We start from the raw sequence: 26,121 nt of genomic DNA, 5'->3' as shown, positions 1-26,121 counted from the left end.
CCCACTCCACCTCCACCCATCCTTCACTACCCTCTGCACACCTCACACACCCATACCTCAGGCAGCATGTCCCGCACACACTCACTGTGTGACATACTGGTCGAACCTGTCTCTCTGGACTTTATGACAGAGCTTAAGATGACACATTTAGATGGTCCTGTGCAGCGTTGAACGTAGCGTAGTAGCTAGTGTGACCTGATGTAGGGCATCCATCTAACTGATTTGGTTTATTAATTTGGAATTTTTCTCTGTGGGGGAGACTTTTTGGTATCTGTTAATATAAGTTGGAAATTGCGTTTCTTTGTAATTATTCTGTGCCTCTTTGGGGCCATTTTGTGACTCTTAGGGGTATATCTGTGTATTTTTGGTCATTTTGTGTCTTTATTTGTTGTTCTGTGTATCTTTGTAGTTGTTTTGCGTCTCTTTGTAGTTCCTTTGCATGTAAAGGTCAATTTGTAAATGGTAAATGGACCTGCACTTGTGTTTTTACACTAACTGACATATTCACCCATTCACACATGCATTCACATACTAGTGGCAAATGCTACAACATGGTGCCACCTGCTACTCAGTAACCATTCACCCATGATTCAGATTGGAGGAGCCACGGATCAAACTGCCAATCTTCTGATCAGTGGACAACCCGCTCTACCTTGGGAGCCACAGCCGCTCCTGTGTGTGTCTCTTTCAGGTATATTTGTATCTTTTTTGGTCATTTTGTGTCTCTTTGGAGTTCCTTTGCATGTATTTGTTGTCATTTGGTGTTTCTTTAAAAGTCAATTTGTGTCACTTTGAGCTATATTTATGTCCATCTGGACTTTCTGTGTCTTTGTAGTCGTTTTTTTGTTTCTCAGCAGTTGCTTTGCCTGTCTTTTTTTGAGTGACATTACTCAGGTTAAAGCAAGCTGGCACCTGGCCCTGTGCCCAGTAGACTGATTCCGTCATCCATCCATGACTATATTACACTGAACTCCATGAATCAATCAGAAACGTCACTGATTCATAATTCATAACTGGGCTACAGCTCAGACGGAGGCTTGCACTGAAGCTTCACAGGCAACAAGAAATCAATCATATAGTTTTATGAATCAATCACAAAAATACAAACAAACAAACAAACAAACAAACAAACAAACAAAGAAAGGTATTTAAAACATCCCAATATCTTCCCTGTGAACAGAGCTGGTAAAAAAAACTGACCCATGACTGAACTGCACTGCTGACCTTTGACCTAATAAGTGCTGTTGTATTCAGATGTCGTCTGTGCCTCAATGCCAAGGACTGTGAGGTTTGTAAAACTCTGGCGGGGAGGATCAGTGTATTGTTATGTGGAATAACACAAGCAGGAAGTGAGAGAGGTAGTGTTATGTCAACATCATATTAACGTTACAGTTACAGTGTAATCATGACTGCACTTGTCTCTACAAAATGACTAACAGAGGGAAAGTACTTACCACTGCCTTCCTTTATGAGGAAGTATGTAATTTGCAGCACACTGTAAATTTCCACCAACAAATACTTTCTAATTCTTATTGTCTGACAACTTTCACACTTAAAGACACGTAGCAGCAAACAACAGCAGAGAGTTCATGCTCTATTTGGGCCAAATCTAATCATGGCCGACATCCCATATTTACAGCAGGGAAAGCCAAGAAGTTTTTATGATAAGCATCCCCTAACCCATCCCCTAAATACTGCAGGAGAACCATGTGATCTAAGTGGGGGAAAGGTACTTACCATATGATCTAAACATAATAATGTTGACCTTTTCCAGATGAACACCAAGTCAGATGGCTGTGTCCCAAATAACTGCTCCACTCCTGCTATTTATAACGGCCTCACAAAGCCTGAGCGGCACGACTACAAAAACAATAGTCTCAAGGTCCTTAGGGAAAAAAAACAGCTTGCACTGTAAAGCTTTACTTCATAAAGTTTTATTTACAACAAAACAATCTCCGTATGGTGTGTACCTGACAGATGAGGTTTCCATTATTTAAAGGCTGCACTGTCTTGCTCACATCTCATTAAAATGCAGCCCCTATTTACAGGAAGCATTTTACTCAACCCGCATAAACACACGCAAGACCTTTCTTCAGAAAAGTGTCACAACTCAACCATGTAGCACAATCAACCATTACCCCACTGCTGCCGCTTGCACAAAGCTCTCTGGCCTCACACTGACAGGAAGCAGACAGGATATGTGCTGTCTCTTATAGCTCCATTACAAGGATACAACGATGATCTGCAGCAGTGACACTGAGTACAATTTACTCCTCAGTAATACGTTTGGGGCCATTTTATTGTTGCTTCAGTGAAAACTACTCCCTTGGATTGAAGTGTACGGAGGCTAGGTGTTATTGACGAGACAGTCAGTGTCAGACGTTAATTTATTCCTGAAAAGGAAAGCAGCAAGAGACAAATGATATTAAGACAACAGGTAATAGTGAGTGTTCTCGTTTCACAGTCTTTCTACAGTTGCTTTGTCTGTGTGTGTGTTTTGCACACTAGTGCATAGTTACAAAGGAGACCTCAAATAGGCCACCCAGTGCTCAAATACTCAAAAACATGATCACTACAAATACTTCATGTCTGCACACAGACGCTCTTACAAACCTGCAAGGTCTAAAAATGACATACATACATTAAAAAAGAAATGAAAACAGATATAGACCCACAGTGAGCAGAGCTGTTGATTTCTACCACTGACAGGAGAAACATGTCTTGATATGTCTTATAAATGTCCAGCTCTGACTTTTCCTTTAATTCTGTGTTGTCTCTTCATTTCAGAGATCATTTCTTCAGCATCAAGTCTCTCAAGAATCCAGAGCAGGTCTCCAAATCATCCTCTCCTGGACAAATCAACTTTTCCCTCCTCCTGGCTGTCACGCCTGCAGTCCTCACTGACTTTGGCAGACCGTGGACCCACTCTTGGCCCCCGCAGCAGCCTTCTTGCGTCTCTTGTTGAGTAGCGGGTTGCTTGAAGTGTCCAGATCTTTGATCTTCACCTGGTCGTAGTCAACACGCATGGTGGCTAAAGCGCTTGTCATCTCCTCCTGTGAGAGACAGAGAAGAGGATCAGGTATGTAATATACTAGTATTACAAACGGCAGGAGGGAAAATATACAGGCAATAATGTAATATTACAAGCACATCATTAATTACACACCCCGGACACCATCTGTTTAAGCTCCTCACATCAGGCAAGGGCTTTAGATCAATCCATAAATGCACCAATAAACTAAGATCAGCTCTTTGTCAAAAGCTGTGACACTAGTGAAATCAGACATGGTCATCACTGGGCACGTACAATATTTACATCATATTAGTCCACTGGCATCACTCCATATCTGTCATGCTGCACCTTTACTGAGCTCTGCTGCTGCTGCTGCTGTTTGCACACATGTTGTAGTTTTATATAAATATTTTTCTACTTGTTATTGCTAAAATTTTGTACTTATGTTGGTTAGATTTTACAGTTGAATATTATTATTACTGACACTTGTGTCTTCTTTATGTAAATATGTGTCAAGTTTTTCCTTTCAATAGAATACACCACTTGAAGATGACATATTTCCACTTCATTATGCATGCATTATGACAATAAAGTTCTTGAATCTTGAATCTTTGTTGAGTCTGATTCTCAACCAATATCTTTAAATGTCAAATGATTTAAATTGGTGCTTTAGGAAATGGTTAAAATTGCTGCTTTCACCCTCTGATGTCCAAGAGATTTTAACAGATGCTTACATGTTTACAGCAATAGTTTGACATTTTCGGAAATATGCATTTTCACTTGCTTGAGTTAGATGAGGGATTGATACTAATCTAATGTCTGTACAGTAAATACGTATGTAGCTGGTGCCAGCAGTCAGTTACTTTAGCTTAGCATAAAGTCTGCATGCTGAGGGAAACAGCAAGCCCAGCTCTGCCCAAAGGTAATAAAATCTGCCTACCAGCATCTTGTTAGTGTAAAACTCACTAATTACATCTTGTTTGTTTAATCCACACAACAACAGGATAAAAAGGTCAAGTTCTGGTTTTACTGGGGACTGCGCTCCTGGCAAAGACATAGTCTGCTAACCCCTGGTAAAACCGCAACTTGACACTTTAACCCATTGGTATTTCCCATACAATTCATGATACATTTTAAATACTTTAAATACACATAATTTTGATGGCAGAGTGTTTCTAAGTCTCTTTTTGTACAAAGACAATGAAACAGAAGAACCCAGTAAATGAAACAAAGTTTCATTCCACAAAACAACTCCATGATATCTGACAGAAAAATAAGCTCAGGATGTTGTATACAGAGAAAAATGAAGATCATGAGACTCTCTAGTTGTGTATTTATGGAACTGTGAGTCATTAACAAAATAACACCTAAAACTATAAGATAAATGTGTAATCTTGTATTTCACTTCAAAGACAAATGTACAGATTTGAAGTATATTAATGTCAAACATTGCCAACAACTGCAGTTAAAAAAAGAGGTGCACCAGGTACAGCAACTGTAAAAAAGAGTACTTATCTAACGAACTGTTTCTGCAGCAGCAGTATTTTGTACAGATAAGTTGATAAAGTGCTTCCCTATACAACACTGCAGCATGTTAAATGTGGGTAAATCTAACTTTAACATTAACAAACATGTATTGTGAACAAAACTCATATTTTTCCAAGAATCCCAAGAGATTTAGTGACCTTACTGCAGAGAAGATAAACCTGTTCTCTCCAAGAAAGTTTATCATCAATCATAATACCTAAAAACATGTTGATGAAACTTTATTTCTTCATTATAAAGTTTTATGAGTTTGTTATATTATGTTTTTGACAAGATCATGATTTAGTTATCTCATGAGACTCATTAAATCTCTGTTAGAGACAAAAACACTGGTGTCATCTGTAAAGAGCAGAGGGAATATGGAGTTAGATATAGCAGCAAGCTCATCAATATAAATTAGAAATAATCCTTGGGGTGCACCAGGTTGCATTACATTTCTTGGCGACTCATGACCATAGATAAGAACATATGTATTTTTATTAAGGACATGGTTTAAGAGCCATTTATATACATTACCATGAAATCCACGAAGGTAAAATAGCATAATTAACAATATCAAATGCTTTCCAACGGTCTAAGAGTATAGTTACTACAAACTCATTATTATCTAAGGCTTCTTATATTTTATCAGTACGCTCCAACGGAGCCATTTAAGGTGCATGATTTCGCAAAATCCATACTGATGATTGCAGAGAATATTGTATGTGTTCAAGGATCCTGTTATACATCAGATTTTCTAATATCTTTGAAAAATAAACAATATTAAGACTGGCCGACAGTGTGAAAAGAATTCTGAATCACCTGTTTTAAATAGTGGAATAACTTTAGCCATTTTTCAGTCAGGAGTTATAATGCCAGTTTCCACTGATATTGCAAAAATGAAAGTTAAAGGCTCAATAATAAGAGACCTGACTTCCCCTTTTAAGGAGGAACAAACACCATCATGACCCAGCGCTGAATTCTTGAGTTCTACTATAATGTCATTCACTTCATTGAAATAAGGGAAAACCAAAATTTCTAAAAAATGGGAAAGAACCCTTTGTATTATCTAGTGGATTCATATTTGTATCAGCTTTCTTTATGGCAAGAGATGCACCAACACTTGAAAAGAAATCACTGAATTTACAAGCTATATCAAAAGGATCAGTGAGAGTAGAACCTCCATCTGTAAAGATTGAAGGGAATTTTAAGGAGGTATTTGTTCTGTAAAGTAACATTAATAGCTTTCCACGTGGACTTACTATTATTTTCTGATTAAATAAACTGATCACTATAGATCCTTTACTTGGCTGCTCTGAGGAGGCGTCTGTATTTTGCATTGTATGAGCTCAAGAGTGTTGATGAAACTATTATTAAATCAAGTGATTACAGAATGAGGTGGTTGATAAATACCACATATGAACACATTCTAGTTTTTAGACATAATTTCAATGAAACAGATTCGACCTCTACTTCATCAGAATTTAAAGAAAGGTCATGGTTTTGTTAGACAAGGACTGAAACTCCTCCTCCTGACCTGGGTTGTCTGATGAAGTGAGTAGAGTTATATGATTAAAGGTCATAGCGGCCTAATTCTTTAGATTCCTCTGCTATCTATGTTTTAGTAAGAGTGATTACAGAAAACCCATGATTTAGAGAAGATAAAGAATGTATAAGCTGATCATAATTTCTAGGGTGACTACGAATATTTAAGTGCAAAACTAAAAAAACTTTATATCCTGCTGGAAATTATTCCATTAAGCAGCTGAATTGGAGTTCATCGTAGTAATCACAGGAATAAGACATGCTGGTATCTAAAAAAAGTTCATATCAGGGTCAAAGTCTGTGTAATGACGAACATTATGATCTCTGTTGAGTTCAAATGGATTAAATAACATATTATCATCAGCTGTGAACCTATGTTTAGGGCTATCAGACAAGAATACAACACATATAAGTGCATAATAAGGAAACAAAGAAGCACATTTATCACAGATCCATGATGTCCAAATTCAAAATGTAAAGCTGGGAGCACAGAGAGAGCAGTGAATCCCTGAACCCAACAGTTTTACACATTTTTAATGTTTGTTTTTTGTCTTGTTTTCGACTCATGAAGTGTTGATAAGTGACTGTTTTAGATAAAAACACATGTAAAACAGTTTCTTCCATTTTCCTTACGGGTTACGAGGGACCTTTGGTGGCATGATGGAATGAAGTAGTCCTTAGATTTAAAGGCCAGTGCAGAGAAAATAAAATAAAAGTGGACAGGGTAGAGAGAAACCCATCTGAGAACATTTTTATGAGTTAGGGAAAGGTCAACTCCACACTGGCCGAGGCAAAGACAAGCTGGAGTGAATACAGGCCTCAGACCGTAAAACATGTGAGAAGGAGAGGTCTGCAAACTGGAGCTGAGAGCTACAGCGCTGGAAATGTTAACAAACGCTTCATCCTTTGTGGTTCATGCTTTGAGAACACTTGTCAGTGGTGATACCAGCTATGTCGACAGAATGTGATGTTATTGTGCTTTTTGAGAAGTGGTTGTTCAGGAGTGCAATCTGTGGATACTTTACGCAACGTAGCATTGCACACTGCAGAAGTGAACAGTGGCGTTTTGTGTGCATATCATTTTTGAGAAATGTTCTTTTTTTACACCTTATCACTTCAAACTTGCTCATTCAGCTGCTGTGAAGGAACGTGACAGTCTACCAATGATTTTTGCTCATATTTACAGCCAGTGGAAAAAACAAGGGTTTGCACAACTGAGACATTTTGTTCAACGCTGGGGCATTAACCCCACTGTGACTTGATGAGTGCAAACAGGGCCCATGTTCTTTAAACACGTTTCTTAATGTAAACAATAGAAACAGAGTTGGGGTGAACTGCACAGCTCCTTGTGTTTAAGTGTGTGTGTGTGTGTGTGTGTGTGTGTGTGTGTGTGTGTGTTAAATGTTACTCTGCACTAACTCATAGTGCTTCCCCCTGGTGGCCATCAGCAGGACATCAAGATAACATTTTAATTTGTTTTGTTCACTCAAGGCTGAAAGAGAAAAATCCAAATCTACAAATTTCCTTTGCTGGTAATCATTATATGTGGTAACACATGTGGTAGTCATTATAATCATTAAAGGAGCATTCCACAGATTTTACAAATGAAACTGAGAAAATGACCCAGATGATTCACAGTGATGTCATCAAGTGTTTCTCATGAAGTGTATCTCATCTTGGGCTTGGAGTTTCAACATTTTAATGGAAAGCGTTACAAACTGAGGGAGTGGAGTTTTAAAGATATGATTATTTACCAGACACATGTGGTCTAATGAATAAGGGTGTAATGACACATTTATTTTTATTGAGCCCTACATTTCTTTACGCATTACGAACTGAACGAGATGTTGAACTAGCCTATTGAATTTGGAAATAAAATGTACAGCTTAATATGTGTTAGATATAATGTTCTCAGTGCCACTGACTGCGCTCAACAAGGCAGCTCACAGGACAGAACAGGAAACATGCTGTCTGCCTCAATCCTCCAGTAATTTACAGGTCTGGCATTCCACTCAATTCAATTCACTGTGACTTATGAGGATCATGATGAGAGGGAGTGGTGGATAAAAAACAACTGTATGTCACATCTGCTACACGACAGTAGGTTACATCAGTGGAAATACTTCAAACATATCAACTCAATGCATCAACATAACCTCAGTGTGTCAGTTAGTGAAACTAGACCAAAACAAGGTGCATCACAAGCTACAAGCTAACGTTAGCCCCGCAGCATTTAAGCAACCATCCCCAACTGGTTTAAATAGAGCAAAATAAATCACTGTGGCAATTAGTAACATAACATTTATAGCCACAGATATGAAACCCTTCTCTGGAAAGGAATATGTAAAGGCTTTATGAACTTGCTTAATGTAACTGAGCCCCGTTACAGTATTCCTTCATGAGCCCATTTCAGCCAGATTGTAACTTCTGCTATCATTTTATATTTTATATCTTATACAGAGCTGTATTTGTTTTATATGCTGCTACAAAGACACCGCAGAATATGGGTCACTCAGGTATAGCTCCACCATTGCTCAAAGGCAAAAATCCCCATGCTTTATAATGTTAGTCTTTATAAATTAAACATCAAGGAAAATCAAGGAAATTTCTACTTTTTTGCTGTATCAAAAAGGTACTGCACCGTAACACCATTGTGTCGTATCAAACCAAACTGCGGATGTTATGAACGGTTATGAACACCCCTACTGATAAAAGAAGCTCTTTAGTTGCTTTATAGGAAATGTAGGCTCCATTACTTTTGGGGCCTGTCCCATGCAAGAAACAAAAAGTCAGGATATTTGTGGTACTGCTGTATTGATTTTGACCATTCTACTAGCTGCTAAATTTTATGGAATACTAACTTGCTGCCTCTGTAACTCTGGGACCAATCTAAAGCTTTGACATTGCAGCAGTGACAGGTTGTAATATTAATATGTGACCAGAGGGGGGCAGTGTTATTGTGCTTCTGACCTTCACATCCTCCCACATCTCCCTGTCTTCAGTCAGGACCCGAGTGGTGTGGAGCGGAGTGGAGGGAACCACCATGGACTTCTGCAAACACACACACACACACACACACACACATATATATATATATATCTGTAGCTGTAGATTTGAGGAAACAGATGTACAGATAAAACAGGAAGCAGCACAGGAAGTGTGTCTGTCTGAACTCGACCCACAGATACTTACATTAATCCAGGGATGGTTCATAAATTGAGTGATGGTCATTCTCTCATTTGGGTCTGTCTTCAGTAGCTGATGGATCAGATCTTTGGCTGTGTAAGCAAAGGCAATGCAAAGTTAGTTACATTATTAGTATCAAGACACACACACACGTGTATATCACATGTCTTGTGAAGCTTCTCCTGGTCTCAGGGACAGACCGGCCTTCTTTTACAACAAATGAGATTATGTGGGAGAATACAGTGACACTGAGGGAAAAAACGAGCGTGTACACATCATGCACTGTCATTACTGTTGGTTAGGAGGAGGACACCAGCTCGCTGTTGTCTCTTGAGTTATCTCTAAGATGTGTCATAGTGGGTTTGTTATTCTTAAGAAGTAAAATTCAGGAAAGCCCCGGGAAATGTGGTAAATAAGCAGAACTCGTGTGACCTGCAGGGCAGCACTATACTTACAACAACGGCAAACAGAGAACACAGTTTACTTTAACTATAGCTGAAACATGCCGTCTGTTTGCAGAGCCAGCACTTAGCTAAGGACACATGAAGCTTGGAGAAGATTTCTACATGAGCATTTGACTCTTTGACTAGCTCATCCAGCTAACCTGTGGAGGCAGTCAGTTTAATGGTTTCCTGCTTTTTAACAGAGGTGCTGTGGGCTTTACAGTGAGACCCTGTCTGACTGATGCACATAAATATGACAATACTACCTTTTAAACTAGTGATCACTGAGCTGTCCACAAGTAAAAAATCAAACTCAAAATGGTTCATTGTCCTCATCTTTCTCTTTCAGATGGGAAACAACAAAACTGTCCACTGCCACCATCATCTGGTAAAGAGCTGAACTGACATTTCACTGAACGGTCTCAGCAGGAAAAGTCATTTTTTTGATTCCTGACTCTCACGTTTGTGTTGAACACAGCTAAACACACTATGCATGTGATGTCACTGACACATATATATTGTGTAGAAAATAGTCCATAGCTGTGTACTTGAATATATAGGTTTATTTTTCATAGAAAGCAGTTTGTGTCATCTGACAGTAAATTTGTCCACTCTGGGGAATGTTTTTGAAAACCTATATTTTCAGGGCTGAATATTGGAGAACAAACAAGCATTTTCAAATGTCTGTCAGTGTAGACAGGGCCTGTGTGAGCTTCTCACCTTCCTGTGACACCTCCGCCCACTCTGGGTTGGGGAATTCATACTGGCCCATCCTGATCCTCCTCTTCATCCCTGGAGAAATGGCCTGGCCCGTGTTGGAGTAAAATGGAGGGAAGCCACACAACCTACAGAGGCAAACATGGTGAGACACACAGGGCAACTTTAAAACTAAAAACATTCATCCACGATTTGTTTGAAGGTACACAGAATGCATCACACTAACACATGTGTGACACTCCGCCCAGTACTCACAGGATGTACATGATGACGCCCAGAGACCACATGTCACATGACTTGTCGTATTTCTCTGGACCCAAAACCTCAGGAGCTTATCATTGGCAGAACACAAACACACGGAGACAGATAAAAATTATAGATGGAGATCAGTGGCAAAACATGACTTAAAAGCATCTGTAAAGGTCCTGTAAACATAAACCCTTCCCTTGAACATGTCATAGTTTGAAAACTACGGAAAGCAACTTACCCACATAGTACGGTGTGTAACAGGGGGTCTGCAGAGGGTTGTGTAGCGTCGTCTCCTTAGCAAATCCAAAGTCTGTTAATTTGAGGACACAATTTTTGTCTTTCGTGGTGTACAGCAGGTTCTCTGGCTGCTCAGGAGACAGAAGAAGAAGAAAAAGATATGACAACATGTCTTTAATGACCCAGAACCACTCATATTTTTCGTGATCTTGATCTTACTGCACCTTGATGTCTCTGTGCGCCACGTTAATGCTGTGGAGATACTCGATGGCCGTGCCGATGTCCCTCATGATCTCAGAAGCCTCTGGGAAGGAAAGAGGAAAACACACTCTCTCAAACCAGAAGCAGCTCCAGTATCACACAACAAAACACACAAGTAAAGCAGAAATCACGTAAAAGAATGGAACAAATGTATTCTGTGCTCTCCCCGTCTAATGTTATCCAAGATGTCTGCCTTATTTCACTCTGTCCTGTAAATAATGGTTCATTCTTTCTCGTTCACATCCTGTGATGTGTTTACAACACAGTCCATCAGTCCTCACCTTTCTCTGTGAAGGCCTGGTCTCCTCTGGCCTGGATCCGACTGAACAGCTCTCCTCCCTCCATACTGGTGACACACACACACACACACACACACACACACACACAAGCATGATTCATAAAACTGCTATATCGACACTTCAGGGCACAATGTCACCTGTATATCACATACATCAACCTTAAATAGAATTAATAACATTTTCTGAGAATTTCTAAAAAAAAACCCAAATGTGATCACTGACCTATTTTTTTTTTTTTTTTTTTTTAATGATTAACCTTGACCCGAGACTTTCTGAGTACAGTGCACTTTAAATAAACTGAAGTTGAGCAGATCAGCGCTCCCTATTTTCATATTTACAAAAAACTTATTTTAAAAGTGTGAAAACTTTCAAGAATCTGCCTTTTGCAGAAAAAAGGCAGGAGGAACATCTTCCCACTTTTTTTTGCAAAAATAAATGTTTTCCCGATTAGAATTTTTACCCACGTCATGCAGTTCAGTGAAGACACTGAAAACAATGATGCGATGAGTAATAAATCAGGGCTGCAATGAATAAAGGCATCTGCACAAAGCACCACAGTAACAGTACAACAGGTAAACTCCACAGGGGCAAACAAAGCAGACTGAAGGTGATGTTGCAAAATGACAGAAATGAAATTATTGTCCACACACAACTGCAAGTAATCAGTGTTGTAGTCAAGACCACCTACACTGAGACCGAGTCAAGACCATGACCAGACAGGTGTGAGTCCCACACTGCATGAATCACTCATGATAAAGTGTTGAACATGCAAACCACAGGCACTCCTCAAATCGATCTGAAAGATCCACATTCCCATAAAAACACCCACAGAAAACAAATGAAGAACAAATGAAGATTCCTCTCTGAACTCAACAGGCCTGTATTTGGGACAGGCCTTTAATTCCTTTTACACAAAACTGTTGCTCAGAAAACATGGGAAACACAATCAGATTAATTTAAACCAGTATGAATTTAACTTGTATATAAATTAGGGTTTGAATAACATATCAATGATGTGTTGTTATGACACTCATTTCACGGCACTCGTGGGTTACAGCACCCAGCATACTGACACAACACAACTTTATCCTGTTAAAACAATATTTATAACTTGGATAAATTTTTATGAGAAACATTTTTGATTCTTTTGATCAGTGGACCTTTATGGACTAAAGGAATATGAATAACATCCCAGGTAATCGAGGAATTGACACATGTTCTGACTTAATGACAGCTTCAGAAAAAGGGAGTCACCACTTGTTTTTTCATCATGCAGGTGACTGAATGAATCAAAGTCTTCTATGGTGCTCATGGTTTCAGTAAAATAAAATCGACCAAGCTTATAATGTGTAGCATCTCCATATTGACAAATGTTTAAACAATTATATTTATATCCAAACAGCTAACTAATGTTAGCTTAAGTGGGTCACAAAAAATACATCCAAAGAACTTCTATAAAAATGAACTGCTTGGCAACAAGACCAGGCTTCTAACTGAGACAGGCCTTTATTTGTCAAAATGTGTAGCCACACCAGGCTAGTAAAGGGACTGGGTGTTTAACTGAACTGTACTCGCCATATACAGTATATGTGTGTGTGTATGTATAAGTGTGCCTGAGAAATGTCTTAATAAAACAATTAAAAGGAATTGCAGAGGTGAATATTATGTGTGGGTTTTTCCTTTGATTTCTGTGAGCAAACAAATACAAACAAACACTACGGAGCTGAAATCAACTTTACCATCGTTATTAAACACTCCCTGATATCCCCACAGTCCTGGTCTTGATCAGTCTTGATATAAAATCTCAAGTCCTCTTTGTCTTAGATCAAGACATGACCGAGTAAATATGCAGTCGATTTTAAGGCCAAGACCTCAAAGTTGAGGTCTTGAGACCGAGGGACAACAATAAATCATTACCACACAAAGTTTGACAGAAAGATATTTACTGTTCTCTACATCTGCTCAGTTTTACACTGCGAGCCACTGGGTTGGATTTCAATGGTTGAGTTGTTTTACAGCTCAAAACACTTTGGGGTTTCACCTCGAGCTTTCGGTTTCTTGCAAAAGAAAAAAAGGTAAGTGAAAACAAAATTCTAAAAATAGCGAGTGGACATCTTCTACTGTTAAACAGAGAGGAAAACTGGATCAAAGATGGAAAAAGGAAAAAGCACCAAACTTTTCTTGTTGAAAAGAACATACAGGGTTTATGAGACTGTATTCATTTATGGTTTTACAACTGAATAATTCTTTTGACAGAAAGAAAGATGATGAATGGTGATCACATTTCGTACCTGAGACCTCTGACCTAATTTGTAAAAAGTTCAGACACTCTCACCCCCACATATGTTACAGTTTCAGAATCACAGCCACACATCAGACACTGAAACTCTCCCCTCTGGTCCTCAAAAAATTGTGTGTGTTGTGCTCATGGTGACATGGATGTGAGCTACTGTGTATTAAGTAACAGTGTACTTTTTGTGATTCGTGAGCACCAAGATGAACAGATAGCTGGGAGAGAAATGTGTGCCTTAAAGTGTGCTTAAACTGTCTGTGATGGGCTGTGGCGCTGTCCTCCTCTGACCCTCGCTCACACAGGAAGCAGTGAGAGATTACCGTTAAAACACACACACACACACACACACACACACACACACAGGATCTCTACATACAGTACAACACAAACAGTTGCTGTGTCAATAAACGCAATGATGAAAACCAGTTGCTCAATAGTTAAAATTCCTTTGAAGAGAAGTGTCATTGTAGTTTCTCTCTATTCCTCTCAATCATTATGGGTTTTTTCCATTCACAAGTGAAAAGCAATAAAAAGTACAAAGTCTAACTACATGTATGCCCATACACACACAAACAAACAGAAACATACAATGTTTTAGCAGTGTCATTGGAGTCACTCGGGGGTGTTACTGTGCACAGTTTGTTATGACACGTGAAGCCCAGATGGAATTCTGTCGCTCTATCTCACCATCAGACATGACGTCTTCACTTTGACTCGTCTGAGTGTCAGGTCTTATAACTGACCTTTAGCATGCCCTCAGTGACAAAAAGCCTGAGCTTAAAGGGTAGGTTTGGTATTTTTCAACCTGGATTATCTAAGTGTCAGATGGGAGCAACATTGTTTGAAATTGGTTCAGTAGTAAGTGAGATGCCTGCAGCCAGCAGCGGTGAGACAGGCTACAGTGTAAACACTTGGGGGCATGTGCACACTGTCAATATCTGTCCACTAAAAGTGCTCCTTTTTGCCTCTGGTGTGTAAAAAAGATTATTCTAAGTGTCTGACAACGTACAGGGAGAATCCCTACAGAGAACGACCTTTTTGTTCAAGAGTAAGATCCTTTTTGTTTAACAAGAAACAGCGCCAAAATCACTTTCGCCAAACTCACCAGACTCCATTTAAATAAAGAGTTCAAGTCCCTGTCACAACCAAATATGGAGCGTGGACTGGTAGCTGGAGAGGTGCCAGTTCGCCGCCCGGGCACTGCCAAGGTGCCCCTGAACAAGGCGCCGACCCCCAACTGCTTGGGGCGCCTGACCATGGGCAGCCCCCTCGCTCTGGCATCTCTCTATTTAACGCATGTACAGGTCCTGTTTGTGCACATGTGTGTATTACAACAGAGTGAAAAACTTTAATTTCAATTTTAAGTACACCTTTGAGGTATTTCCACTTACTTGAGTATTATCAATTTCTGCTACTTTGTATTTCTACTCCACTACATTTTAGAGGCAAATATTGTAGTTTTTATTCCACTGTTTATATGATAACTTTAGTCATTTTGCAGATTTTGATTATTAATAGAAAATACAAATCAACTTATGAATTATGATGTATTATTATCATTACAGGTTAAGTTACCCAGCAGTGTATAAAGTAATTAAAATGAGCTCACACTTTTTTCTTTCTCAAATTCAGAAAATATCTCCTCGCTGTCGACTCACTATCCTTGTGTTCATACACAGCCACGCTTTGCCAGCTACTCTCCCTCTTCCACATCCTTGCTCTCGAGGAATGGAGATAAATCATGATAGTAATCAAACTTAAATGACATCAAAGATATTAACACAGCTCCCGAAGGAACACTTGCGGAAGGGGTGTATTTGTTTTGGGGTTAAGTTTAAATAAAATTGCAGACTCGGAGTCGGAGTACTTCCTCCACCTCTGGGTGTCTGTATTTACCACAGAGCTCGTGTTCTTTATATATCATAAAACAATGCAAAGATTCCAGTGGAAACCTGTGGACTCTGAACAGTGACTGTCACTTCTCATTTTCTGGTCAACAACGTGAGTTTAAAAGAGGCCGAGTCATGCAGAGCAGTGACTTATGGGGATTTGTAGTCACTGTATAAGCTCTGTAGCCTGTTTGAGCCCCATATTAAAATAGCAGGACTCCTCACTGTCTAATGGAAATAATTTTTCTACTCAATGTCAACTTAAAAAAAAAAGAAAACAGCAATTGTTTCTTTTTTGATAATCAACGCATTTCTAATTATTTTATTAAATAGAAGAATGTAATCATTATATCTATATAATAACTTACAGTACATATCACCTAATATGTAGATAAGGTATACAGATAGGTCAAAGTGTGTAAACTGGAGGTGAAATGTGACTCTTACCACTCCATGATGATGAGCAGGCACTTCTTCCCATGATGCATGTTTTCATACAAGCTGAGGATGCGAACAATATACGGCCCTCCTGACACTCGCCAGTGGAGCTCCACCTCTCGTCTGGCTTTGGGGCTGTCATAGAGAATCTGGGAGACACAGAAAGAGAGAATGATGAATATTATGATTTAATTACCAATTAATCAAAATTAATTTTCAGTGTATGACACGACTGATGGACTCAGTACATTCATTTCTATTGATAAATTCCACGCTGATTAAACATTGTTGTTGACTGACCCTCAGTGGGATCAGATTGAGTTTCTTTTTAGAAAATTCCTGTTTTCCAAATTAACAATTCAGAACGATAACAAATGAGTTAAAGTTTTTGCTTTACGCATAGTATGAAGCCTTTGGTCTCATATAATATCAGGAACACATGAATTTGAACACTGATTAGTAGATCAACCGAAAAAAATGTATCTGCAACTGTTTTGATAATCAATCGGTCATCACTTTCCCGGCACACATTCCCTGGTTCCAGCTTCTCATTTGTAAAGATTCCTCATCATTGCAAATTCAAGAACTGTTCTGAACTGTTGGTTGAATGAAACAAGACATTTGAAGAGCTTTAGGCTTTAGCAAACTGTAATGGGTATTTAAAATATTTGCAGCATAAATGATCAATGGATTAACTGAGAAAGAAAATGTTTGTTTGCTACAGCACAAATGTTAATAAAAGAAAGAGTGTTAATTAAATCTGTAATAATAATCTCCTCCATATCACCTAAACCAGGGGTAGGCAACCTGCGGCCCAGGAGCCACATGCGGCTCTTTAGCCCGTCTGAAGTGGCTCCCTGTGGCTTTGACAAAAAAATCGTATGAACATGAATAACGATTTTTTTTTTTTAACACTTTAGCTTTTATTTATTATTGTTGTAGGCCTACAGAAATTCTTACATTATCCAGCTGTGTACCCCATACACTGAATTTAAAAAAAAAAAAATCAACTAAAATGTGCGTCATACATCTACAGCCTCGTGCCTTTTCTTCTAAATTTTGCCAGACCTCAAACCTCAACCTCAACCGTGGCTAGTGTTGAGTCTTCCTATAGGGTAGTTATAGACTCCAAATCTAAAAAATGAAAAGTCTCTGAGAAAAAAGGAGAATTTAATAGTGCGTGGACAGATTTATTTGCTTTCACTGCCAACACTGGAAAGTTAAAGTACCAAATAATCATAAATATCTCACTTCAGAGTAGCCATGTTTAGTAAAACATATTAATTAACGCTCATTTAGATCGATTAGTAATGTAGATATGCTAATTTAGATTTCATCACAAGACTCAAATATGTTTTGTGGCTCCAGACAGATTTTTAAAAAATTGTTTTTGTGAAAAAAAAAGAAAAAAAAAAAAAGGCTCCTTTAAAGTAAAATTTGTTGACCCTGGACTGAAATCTATCACAGCATCTAAAATCCCTCAAGTCTGAAGCATCATGTCAGATATTGTACTCATTTGTCTGACAAAAAAAACACCATTATTTTTTCATACGTTTTTTGTTACCTATTTCATTAATATAGTTATACATGGTCAAATAATGATTCCTTTTTTTAGTGGGTGAAAAGTGACTCTCAATAGTGTAAATCCAGGAAGAGAACAATAAAAATAAAAATAAAAAATGAACATTAACATTGACAGAATTCTGACTGTCTTCACTGATCCACCATGTGTAGGACAAACACATATAATCCTTAAATAAAGGCAGCCTGGTCACATGACAGGATGTGTGTTTGACATAAGCAGATGCACGTAAACACACACACACACACACACACAAACACAGCAGGTGGCAGACCTTGACATAGCGCACATCTTCAGTCAGGGTGTATTTTTGGATGTGACAGGGATGGAGTGATCTGCTGTTCACAAGGTCTGGAGTACATAACACACATAGAGGCTGACTCACTGACCTATGACTGACACACACACACACACACACACACACACACACCAAACCCGTGGTTGCTAATAGGTGGCTTGATAATTCTCAAAATATGAAAAGAATATTTATAAAATCTCAGATTGTGGGTGGAGATGAAATAATTACACATTTCTTGGAAACTCCAAATGTCACAGCAGCTCACAACGTTGAGTTTCAGCTCACTAAAGTCAAAAGAGGAAGTGTGGGCCGAGTGTTTCAGAGCAGCGGGGTGTTGAAAGTAGAAGTAAAGGGTTTCCGGTGTCTGATCAACTACTATACGTGTCCTATTTTGTCAAGAAAAGCAGTGGGCAGGTTTGTTTCTGCTGTGTCATTTATAGCTTTATGACTTTAATCAGAGCAGGCAGCGTGTGAGCTGGTTTCCTTAATTTCCTGCAGTGAACCAGAATTGGATACAATAAAAGGACCGTGTGAATTAAATACACATATACAGTAAAACACAAAGGGGGAGACAGAGAGATGATTAAGAGACTGAGACCGACACAGTTAATCCCCTCTCTTTCTTCTGTGTGGCGACACACATCGACTAAATGCACGCTTGTCCCTGATCCTGCTGTAAACCAATCAACCACATCCTCACAGTCCTCCAAACCAATCAGATCTCTGCCCATAGAGGATGTAACACACACTCACACCTTGACCTGATAATGAGTTTAAAAGCACACTTCCTCTCAACTGAAGCTCACACACACACACACACACACACACACACACACACACTCAACTCTGACATGTTTACACTCTATCAAATATTAGCGACTTGGACAGCACTGGTCTGCATGTCTTGATTAAAAGGTGGTTTATCTTTACAGCTTCTACTAATAAAGCGCTGCTCATAAACTCTACAGCAAAGTGGTCTAGAGGTGGTATACTGTTAATCAATGCATGTTATTATGCATTGTGTTGTAATAATTGTCTGTACCTGCCTTGCTCAGCAATAACAATATGGCATTAGGGAATTACACTGCTCCACTGCATTTAGCTTACGACTAAAATTATGGCAGTTTAATAATAATGCAAATATATAATAACTAGTACAGCAACAAGCTCACAATGTCAGTGCTAACATGCTGATGTTTAGCAGGTTTAATGTAAGCGGGAACCTAACAGGCTGAAAAATGAAGCCAACATGTAAGTGCCAAAAACTGCAATTCCTTGAACGGCCACTTGAGGCTGGCTCCAGAAACCAATTACTCCCCATAGACCCCCCCCATGTTAAAATGCCCAACTTTACAGCAGAAATAAACATGTTTACAGCCTGGTACAAAAATATTTTTGGTCTCTAGAGCTATTTTCCCCGTTCGTGACAACTGTACATGGGGTACATTTAATATAACTCACATGTTTACATTTTATTAAGGCTTAAAGTTATGCATAATTACAGGTGTGGCTGCTAGAGTGACAGGCTGCCTGCGAGGCCTTGCCACAGCCTATGAGTCAGATCCACCCCTCACTCCTCCACAGCTCCAGCTCTTACCCAAATTTGGTCACATCTGGCTCCAAAAAATCAAGATGGCGATGGCTGAAATGCCAAATCGAGGCTTAGAAATGGGAGTCCACAAACCAATGGGTGACATTACCGTGGCTACGTGCAATATTTTTACAGTCTGTGGTAGTGTAACGTTTCCTATGTTCAGTATCTTTGTTTAGCATGTTAGCATGCTAACATTTACTAATTAGAAAAGAATAGACAATTTGCCTTCAGCTCCACAGATATACACTTGAAAACCTCCTCTGCCATGGGTCAGAGTGCATGTGATAAAAACAATAAACAAGCAAAAAGTGGGCCAAATGATTGGGATGGAAGTGCGGAAATATTAACAGTTATTACATATAAAATAGACCTCATAAAAACAGCAGCAGTCACTAGTATCTAATAAATCTAAAATAAAATGAATATTGTGAAGCGTCCTGAACTATTAATGTTGCTTCCTCATGTTTTGCATGTTGCACCTCACCCTCAGCTGTCTGTGGGGCCCTGTGAGAATTTGCTGGCTGTGTTTATTGCAAGCTTGCTTTTGCCTCTAGCCCCTAAATTTCCATAACAGCATGGGATGTTGTTGGAAATTATACTTTCCACTAGACTGGTAGCACTAAACATAACTGAGAGCTGACTGATGTCATTAGTTGTGGAGGTATTTGGTCATAAACTAAACTACTGGACACATAAAAATTTGGACCTGATGAAATGTTACCATCCTGAGGGGAACATGAATGTCAACCTCATGGTGGTGATGGAGGAGAAGTCAAGGGATCAAAATCAGTAGGATTTATGCTCTGGGCTGTTGAGATATTTCAGTTTGGACCAAAGTTGCGGACAGATCAACACACTGACCAACACTGCCACCCCTGGAGCTATACAGCTAGCACCACTACAAATGATAAAAACATGAATATATTTCTAATCATTCCTGTGTAGTTGTTTGCAGTAGGCTTTTATAATATGATTCGAAAAACTTTTAAAACCCCAAATTAAAAAAAACCCTCACCCAACAGACTCAGCACACAACAAACTTTCAACTCGAGTAAGAGTTTTCCTTGACATCAGAAGTAAACCACAGGGTACTTTACACAAAATGTTATGAGTAAAATCCCAAATGAATGTCCCCACTAGGCACAGCAATTTCTTTTGGGTTGAATAAATTTCTATCTTATCTTATTTTAAATTCCTCTGTACAAACTAAACACACAGACAGCAGCAATCAAGTGATCGATACCGACATAACCTCCAGCTCTTTTGAATACTACAAATATCCTCAACCACAAAGGATCTCCTGGTGCATTCATTCGAGACGTCCTCATTGAGCTTCAGTACTGCAACATGTTTCCTCCATGCTGCCTTCAAAGCAGATAATGAGCTTGCATTGCTCAACGAGCAGCTAAAGAGAGTCAATGGAGACTTTAAAGGCCCAAACCTCTGAGACTGATTAACTTGTTTAATAGCACCGGTTGCCTTGAGCGAGTCTGGGCAAGATCTGATTGCAGTTTCCCACACAAGATCTCCTGCATGCAGTGTCTGACCAAACCACTGAGGATTACTATTTCAGTTTGGTCTCTGTTGGTTCCAGAGGAAACCCAGATGTGCCACCAGGATGCCAGAGGCCTGACCACAGATGTGAAGATACACAAACATGTGAAGGGGAAGATTTTGACAATGAATGGAAGCCTGTGCACAGACCTGTAGCTTAGACATCTTTCCGTGTGCTAAGCTGGAAGGCACTTGAGGCGCTAAAATGGAACAATCACCGGCCAAATATGTGCTTCCAATGGTATTAGCAGTTAATGGGGGTGCTCAAGAGGACTGTCGTACGCCACGGTGCTCTTCCAGGTCCCTCTCCTCCCAGGAGTCAGACAAATCCAAGTTAAAATAATTCTGATGACTCTAAGTGAATTACATTAACAGGATGGCTGCCCTCCAGCTCTGCTGCAAAGTGGATTAAACCTATACTCATCCATTACGTTTAGCGCTTAGAGCAACACTTAATTAAAAAGCCAGTGAGCTGGTCAACTCTCTTCACCCCGCCCCCCTCCACATCAAACACTCTCGATTATTTCAATTATTGTTTTAGCTTTCTATTTGCCTTTAGATTAAAGAAATACAGGGAAAGTTGTAAATTAGAGTTGGAATGGCAATACAGTAGAATAAAAACAACACTGTCACTTTGTCCAGTACAATCCAATTCACAAGCAAACCAACACAGACACCAGTAAGAGCTGCTATAGAGAAGACAAACTGTGATTTCATGAGCGTGACCTGTGTCATCACTTAAAGCTTTAAATAGGGTCCTCAAAGACAAACGGGTTTCAGACATTGAGAGTGGTGGGTTTGTGGTGTTTACTTAAAGCTGGGGGCTCTCCCACCTGCTCTCCCTGGAGGATGCTTTAGTCTGTCGAGCACCAGGTGATGCTGTTATGGATGCAGTCAGCAGTTATAAGTGACTACACAAACCAACATTTTCACAAATCAACACCTTCTCTTAATAGCCCACAGTATGTTTCTACAAAACTCTCTTGTGCTGTCGCAACATGTAAACAGATCAGTGTTTTCTAACAAATTATTTTTACGATTTTTTGGTAACATATACTACTTTGGAAGCCCAATTCTGCTTGTGTGATGGAAACTTAATAAGAAACTTTCTCAAAATCTTGAGTAATTATCTCAAAATAATAAGCTACTTTTTTAAAATAATGACTTTGATCACAAAATAGTGTGTTAGTATCTCAAAAATAATAAGTTAATATCTCAAAATAATGTGTTAGTATCTCAAAAGAATGTATTAGTGTCTCAAAATAATGACTTAGTGTCTCAAAATAATGTGTTAGTATCTCAAAAGAATGTGTTAGTGTCTCAAAAGAATGACTTAGTGTCTCAAAATAATGAGTTAGTATCTCAAAATAATGAGTTAGTGTCTCAAAATAATGAGTTATAGTATCTCAAAATAATGAGTTAGTGTCTCAAAATAATGAGTTAGTATCTCAAAATAATGTGTTAGTGTCTCAAAATAATGAGTTAGAATGACTTAGTGTCTCAAAATAATGTGTTAGTATCTCAAAAGAATGTGTTAGTGTCTCAAAAGAATGACTTAGTGTCTCAAAATAATGAGTTAGTATCTCAAAATAATGAGTTAGTGTCTCAAAATAATGAGTTAGTATCTCAAAATAATGTGTTAGTGTCTCAAAATAATGAGTTAGTGTCTCAAAATAATGTGTTAGTGTCTCAAAATAATGAGTTAGTGTCTCAAAATAATGAGTTAGTGTCTCAAAATGATGTGTTAGTGTCTCAAAATAATGAGTTAGTATCTCAAAATAATGAGTTAGTGTCTCAAAATAATGAGTTAGTATCTCAAAATAATGAGTTAGTGTCTCAAAATAATGAGTTAGTATCTCAAAATAATGAGTTAGTGTCTCAAAATAATGAGTTAGTATCTCAAAATAATGAGTTAGTGTCTCAAAATAATGTGTTAGTATCTCAAAATAATGAATTAATATCTCAAAATAATGAGTTAGTATCTCAAAATAATGAGTTAGTATCTCAAAATAATGAGTTAGTATCTCAAAATAATGAGTTAGTATCTCAAAATAATGAGTTAGTATCTCAAAATAATGAGTTAGTATCTCAAAATAATGAGTTAGTATCTCAAAATAATGAGTTAGTATCTCAAAATAATGAGTTAGTATCTCAAAATAATGAGTTAGTATCTCAAAATAATGAGTTAGTATGTCAAAATAATGGCATACTTTTTAAAATAATGAGTCTGATGACATAATAGTAGATAAGTATCTCAAAAAAGTGTTAGTATCTCAAAATAATGAGTTAATAACTCAAAATAATTTGTTATCTCAAAAATGTGTATCTCAAAATAGTATTGTTTCTCATTATTTTGAGATACTAAGTCATTATTGCGAGAAGGTTGCGACTTGCAGGATCTATTTTTCATCACACTAGCAGGGATGGACCTCCATACTATCACTGTCTGTGCTGTCATTTCTAAACTGTCACTGTGTTTTTCTCCCCCTCAGTCTGACATGATGCTATCAAGCATCCCAACCCTTTGGGCCTTTCATCTTCTGTTTGTGGCGTCCTATTTTCTGCTGCAGTTTATCTCTCTTTCTCATCCTGTGTTACTCTTTCTATCCCAGAGCCTGGGTCTGCAGCTCTGCTTGTGACACTGCTGCTGCCTGGTTTGGCACTTCAGATCCAGATGGATTACTGTAAGCCCATAAATCTCTCCAAGTCTGTGCCCGGGTGGTGACAGCCACACGACCCATGCTTGTGTGCCTTTTTATGCATGCATGAAGGCGTGCCCAAGTTTCCGTTGCTCCCAGAACAAGGTGTCACTGTCAAAATCCACGTGTCTCTATGAAGCAGTGTAACATGTCATGACATACGGCTGGATGCCTGAACCTGCATCTGCTCTAATGATAGGCTAAAATTCCATGAAACACAGCTCCATGTTCATGTTTAGCCTGTCCACATGTAGAGCATGCGAGCTCCGAGGGCAACATGTGCAGTGCCCAATGTTAACAGCAGGTGCACATACATGCATACATGTCCTCGAAATACAGTCATAATCTTTGAAAAAATACAGACACAGCATGATGAGTGTAAGTAAGTACACGGTGACTGAAGAGCTACTCACACGCACAAAGACAGGTTTTCTTCGTCACTATTACCATCAGTAGTCCTATATGTGTGTGACACAGATCTGACCTCAATAACATTCAAAGTTCTTCTAGACTTTTGGCCTCAGACTTTTTAGACAGGTATCAATACTTCATCCTTGTAGCCTACATAACAAACTTGCAACTGTTTGCTTTAAAGGACTGTGGTCTAAAACTAAACAGGTGTCAAAATTAAATACTCAAAACACTCCTCTACAGTTTACTCCAAACTGACTGACAGGTTTGGACACTAGACAGCAGTGTAGGAAGACGTCTTCAGATCGTTTACTTAAATAAAATTGTAATACTACAGTGTAAATTTACTCTGTTACAAGTAAAAGTAATGCATTCACAATCTCACTTAAGTAAAAGTACATTAGTATTACCATCAAAATATACCTAAAGTACTGAAAGTGTATGTAGTCATTGTGCAGAATGTCCCATTTCAGAATAATGCATATATTACTGGATAATAATTAGCGATGCATTCATGTGCTCATCACTTTTACGTTGCAGCTGGTCAAGGTGGAGGAATTTTAATGACTTTTTATACTGCTGGACAGTTTATTCTATATTAATATAACATAACTGATTTGTTCATATTCAAATTGTGTGTTAATACTCTGAATCTGCAAAGTAACACGTATCTAAAACTGTCTGATAAATGTAGTGGAGTAAAATCATACAATATTTCCCTCTAACCTCAAAATTGTACTTGGGTACAGTAATTTGGGAGCCTAAATGTATTTAGTTACATCCCACCACTGCCAGACAGAAAGTCAAACTATTTCCAGACACTGTAAAACATTTAATCTATCAACTTGATATTTGTAAACACACAAGTAGACTAAAAAAAAAATCAAAGTATGATCATTTGGGAAACACAATGAGCATTACATTTTGCAGTGCATACCTTTAACTTCTTTGATTTAATGAACTGAATTGACTTGTTTAAGTTTACTTATGAGGTGTGTACACTGGCCCGAGGGGGTCTATCCTCCTACTGACTTGTTTATAACATACATAAACAGTGAGTGTCAGGTGACTTCAGTACCTTCAGTGCGCACTTCTCTCCAGTCTTCTTGTTGAAGCACTGAAGCACTTTCCCATTGATCCCTAAGCCCAGAACCTGACTGGAGATCTTATAATCGTCCGTCACTGCGTTGCGCTTTATGTCCAATTTGGGATGAGCGGGCAGTGGGAAGTGTGTAGCTTCGCTGTTGGCAGCTGGGGGAGCGAGCTCCTGCTGCTCCTGCTGCGGCTCCTTCTGCTCCTGCTGCTGTTTCGGGTCGTCAGCCGGGGAGTCCGGTTCTGCCTCAGCCTTTGGCGTTTGCAGCGGCTTCTCTTTTCCGTTTCCATTTTGTAGCATGGTCACACCGGCTTGTTGCCACCAGCTGTACTCTGGACGAGAAAGCGTGAGTAATTCACCAAAGCAATGCGATGACGCCGGCTGTCCTCCGGTAAGTGCGTAAAGCTGAGAGGAATCCTTGAGCACTGCTGGCGCGTCTGGTTGTCCTGGGCACCGCAGCCTCTGTGTGAACCCCACACACTAACTCACTGTACCTACAATGAAGCTTATGAAACAAGTTACATTTGTATTAATCACACAGTAACTACTTCCCTCACAGACACCCGCCTATTTATAACTTATGTCAGTCGGTCAAAGCTGTCCCTTCAGATAATTCCCAATATTTTAAATAAGCTGAATGTCAGAAATTAAAATCCAGTCAGAGAAGTCTTGATCACACAGCAGTGGTGAGGATCTTCTGTTGATTCTGCTGATCTCAGCTTCCCGTTGATCAGGAGTCCTTTGGTTGTGCTCACATGGCCAGTCACTGTCACTGTTTGTTTAAGCACCACCCTCC

The 26,121-nt window shown here is 38.9% G+C and overlaps 1 protein-coding gene across 1 annotated transcript; it reads right to left on the bottom strand.

Annotated features, from left to right (window-relative positions):
- Window positions 1-1,918: 1,918 nt before the first annotated feature.
- mapkapk3 (MAPK activated protein kinase 3) lies at window positions 1,919-26,066 on the bottom strand. Its single transcript, XM_050038058.1, has 10 exons — window positions 25,311-26,066; window positions 16,104-16,243; window positions 11,457-11,521; window positions 11,139-11,218; window positions 10,916-11,042; window positions 10,684-10,759; window positions 10,432-10,556; window positions 9,275-9,360; window positions 9,053-9,133; window positions 1,919-3,053 (listed from the first exon to the last, which is right to left on the bottom strand). The coding sequence occupies exons 1-10, from the start codon at window positions 25,623-25,625 to the stop codon at window positions 2,898-2,900; spliced, it is 1,251 nt and encodes a 416-aa protein (XP_049894015.1). The 5' UTR covers window positions 25,626-26,066; the 3' UTR covers window positions 1,919-2,897.
- Window positions 26,067-26,121: the final 55 nt, after the last annotated feature.

The sequence above is a fragment of the Epinephelus moara genome, chromosome 24, assembly GCF_006386435.1.
Source record: "Epinephelus moara isolate mb chromosome 24, YSFRI_EMoa_1.0, whole genome shotgun sequence".
NCBI lineage: Eukaryota > Metazoa > Chordata > Actinopteri > Perciformes > Serranidae > Epinephelus > Epinephelus moara.
Note: the sequence above shows the minus strand (reverse complement) of the source record. Positions and strands in the feature narration are given on the sequence as shown.

What these genes read in the sequence shown, in the direction of transcription:
- mapkapk3 (XM_050038058.1), bottom strand. Translation starts at nt 25,625, where the DNA reads ATGCTACAAAATGGAAACGGAAAAGAGAAGCCGCTGCAAACGCCAAAG. An exon ending in GAGAGAAGTGCGCACTGAAG is followed by an intron (nt 16,244 to 25,310) that starts GTACTGAAGTCA and finishes TGTGTCTCCCAG; the next exon opens with ATTCTCTATGACAGCCCCAA. An exon ending in TTACACACCGTACTATGTGG is followed by an intron (nt 10,760 to 10,915) that starts GTAAGTTGCTTT and finishes GCCAATGATAAG; the next exon opens with CTCCTGAGGTTTTGGGTCCA.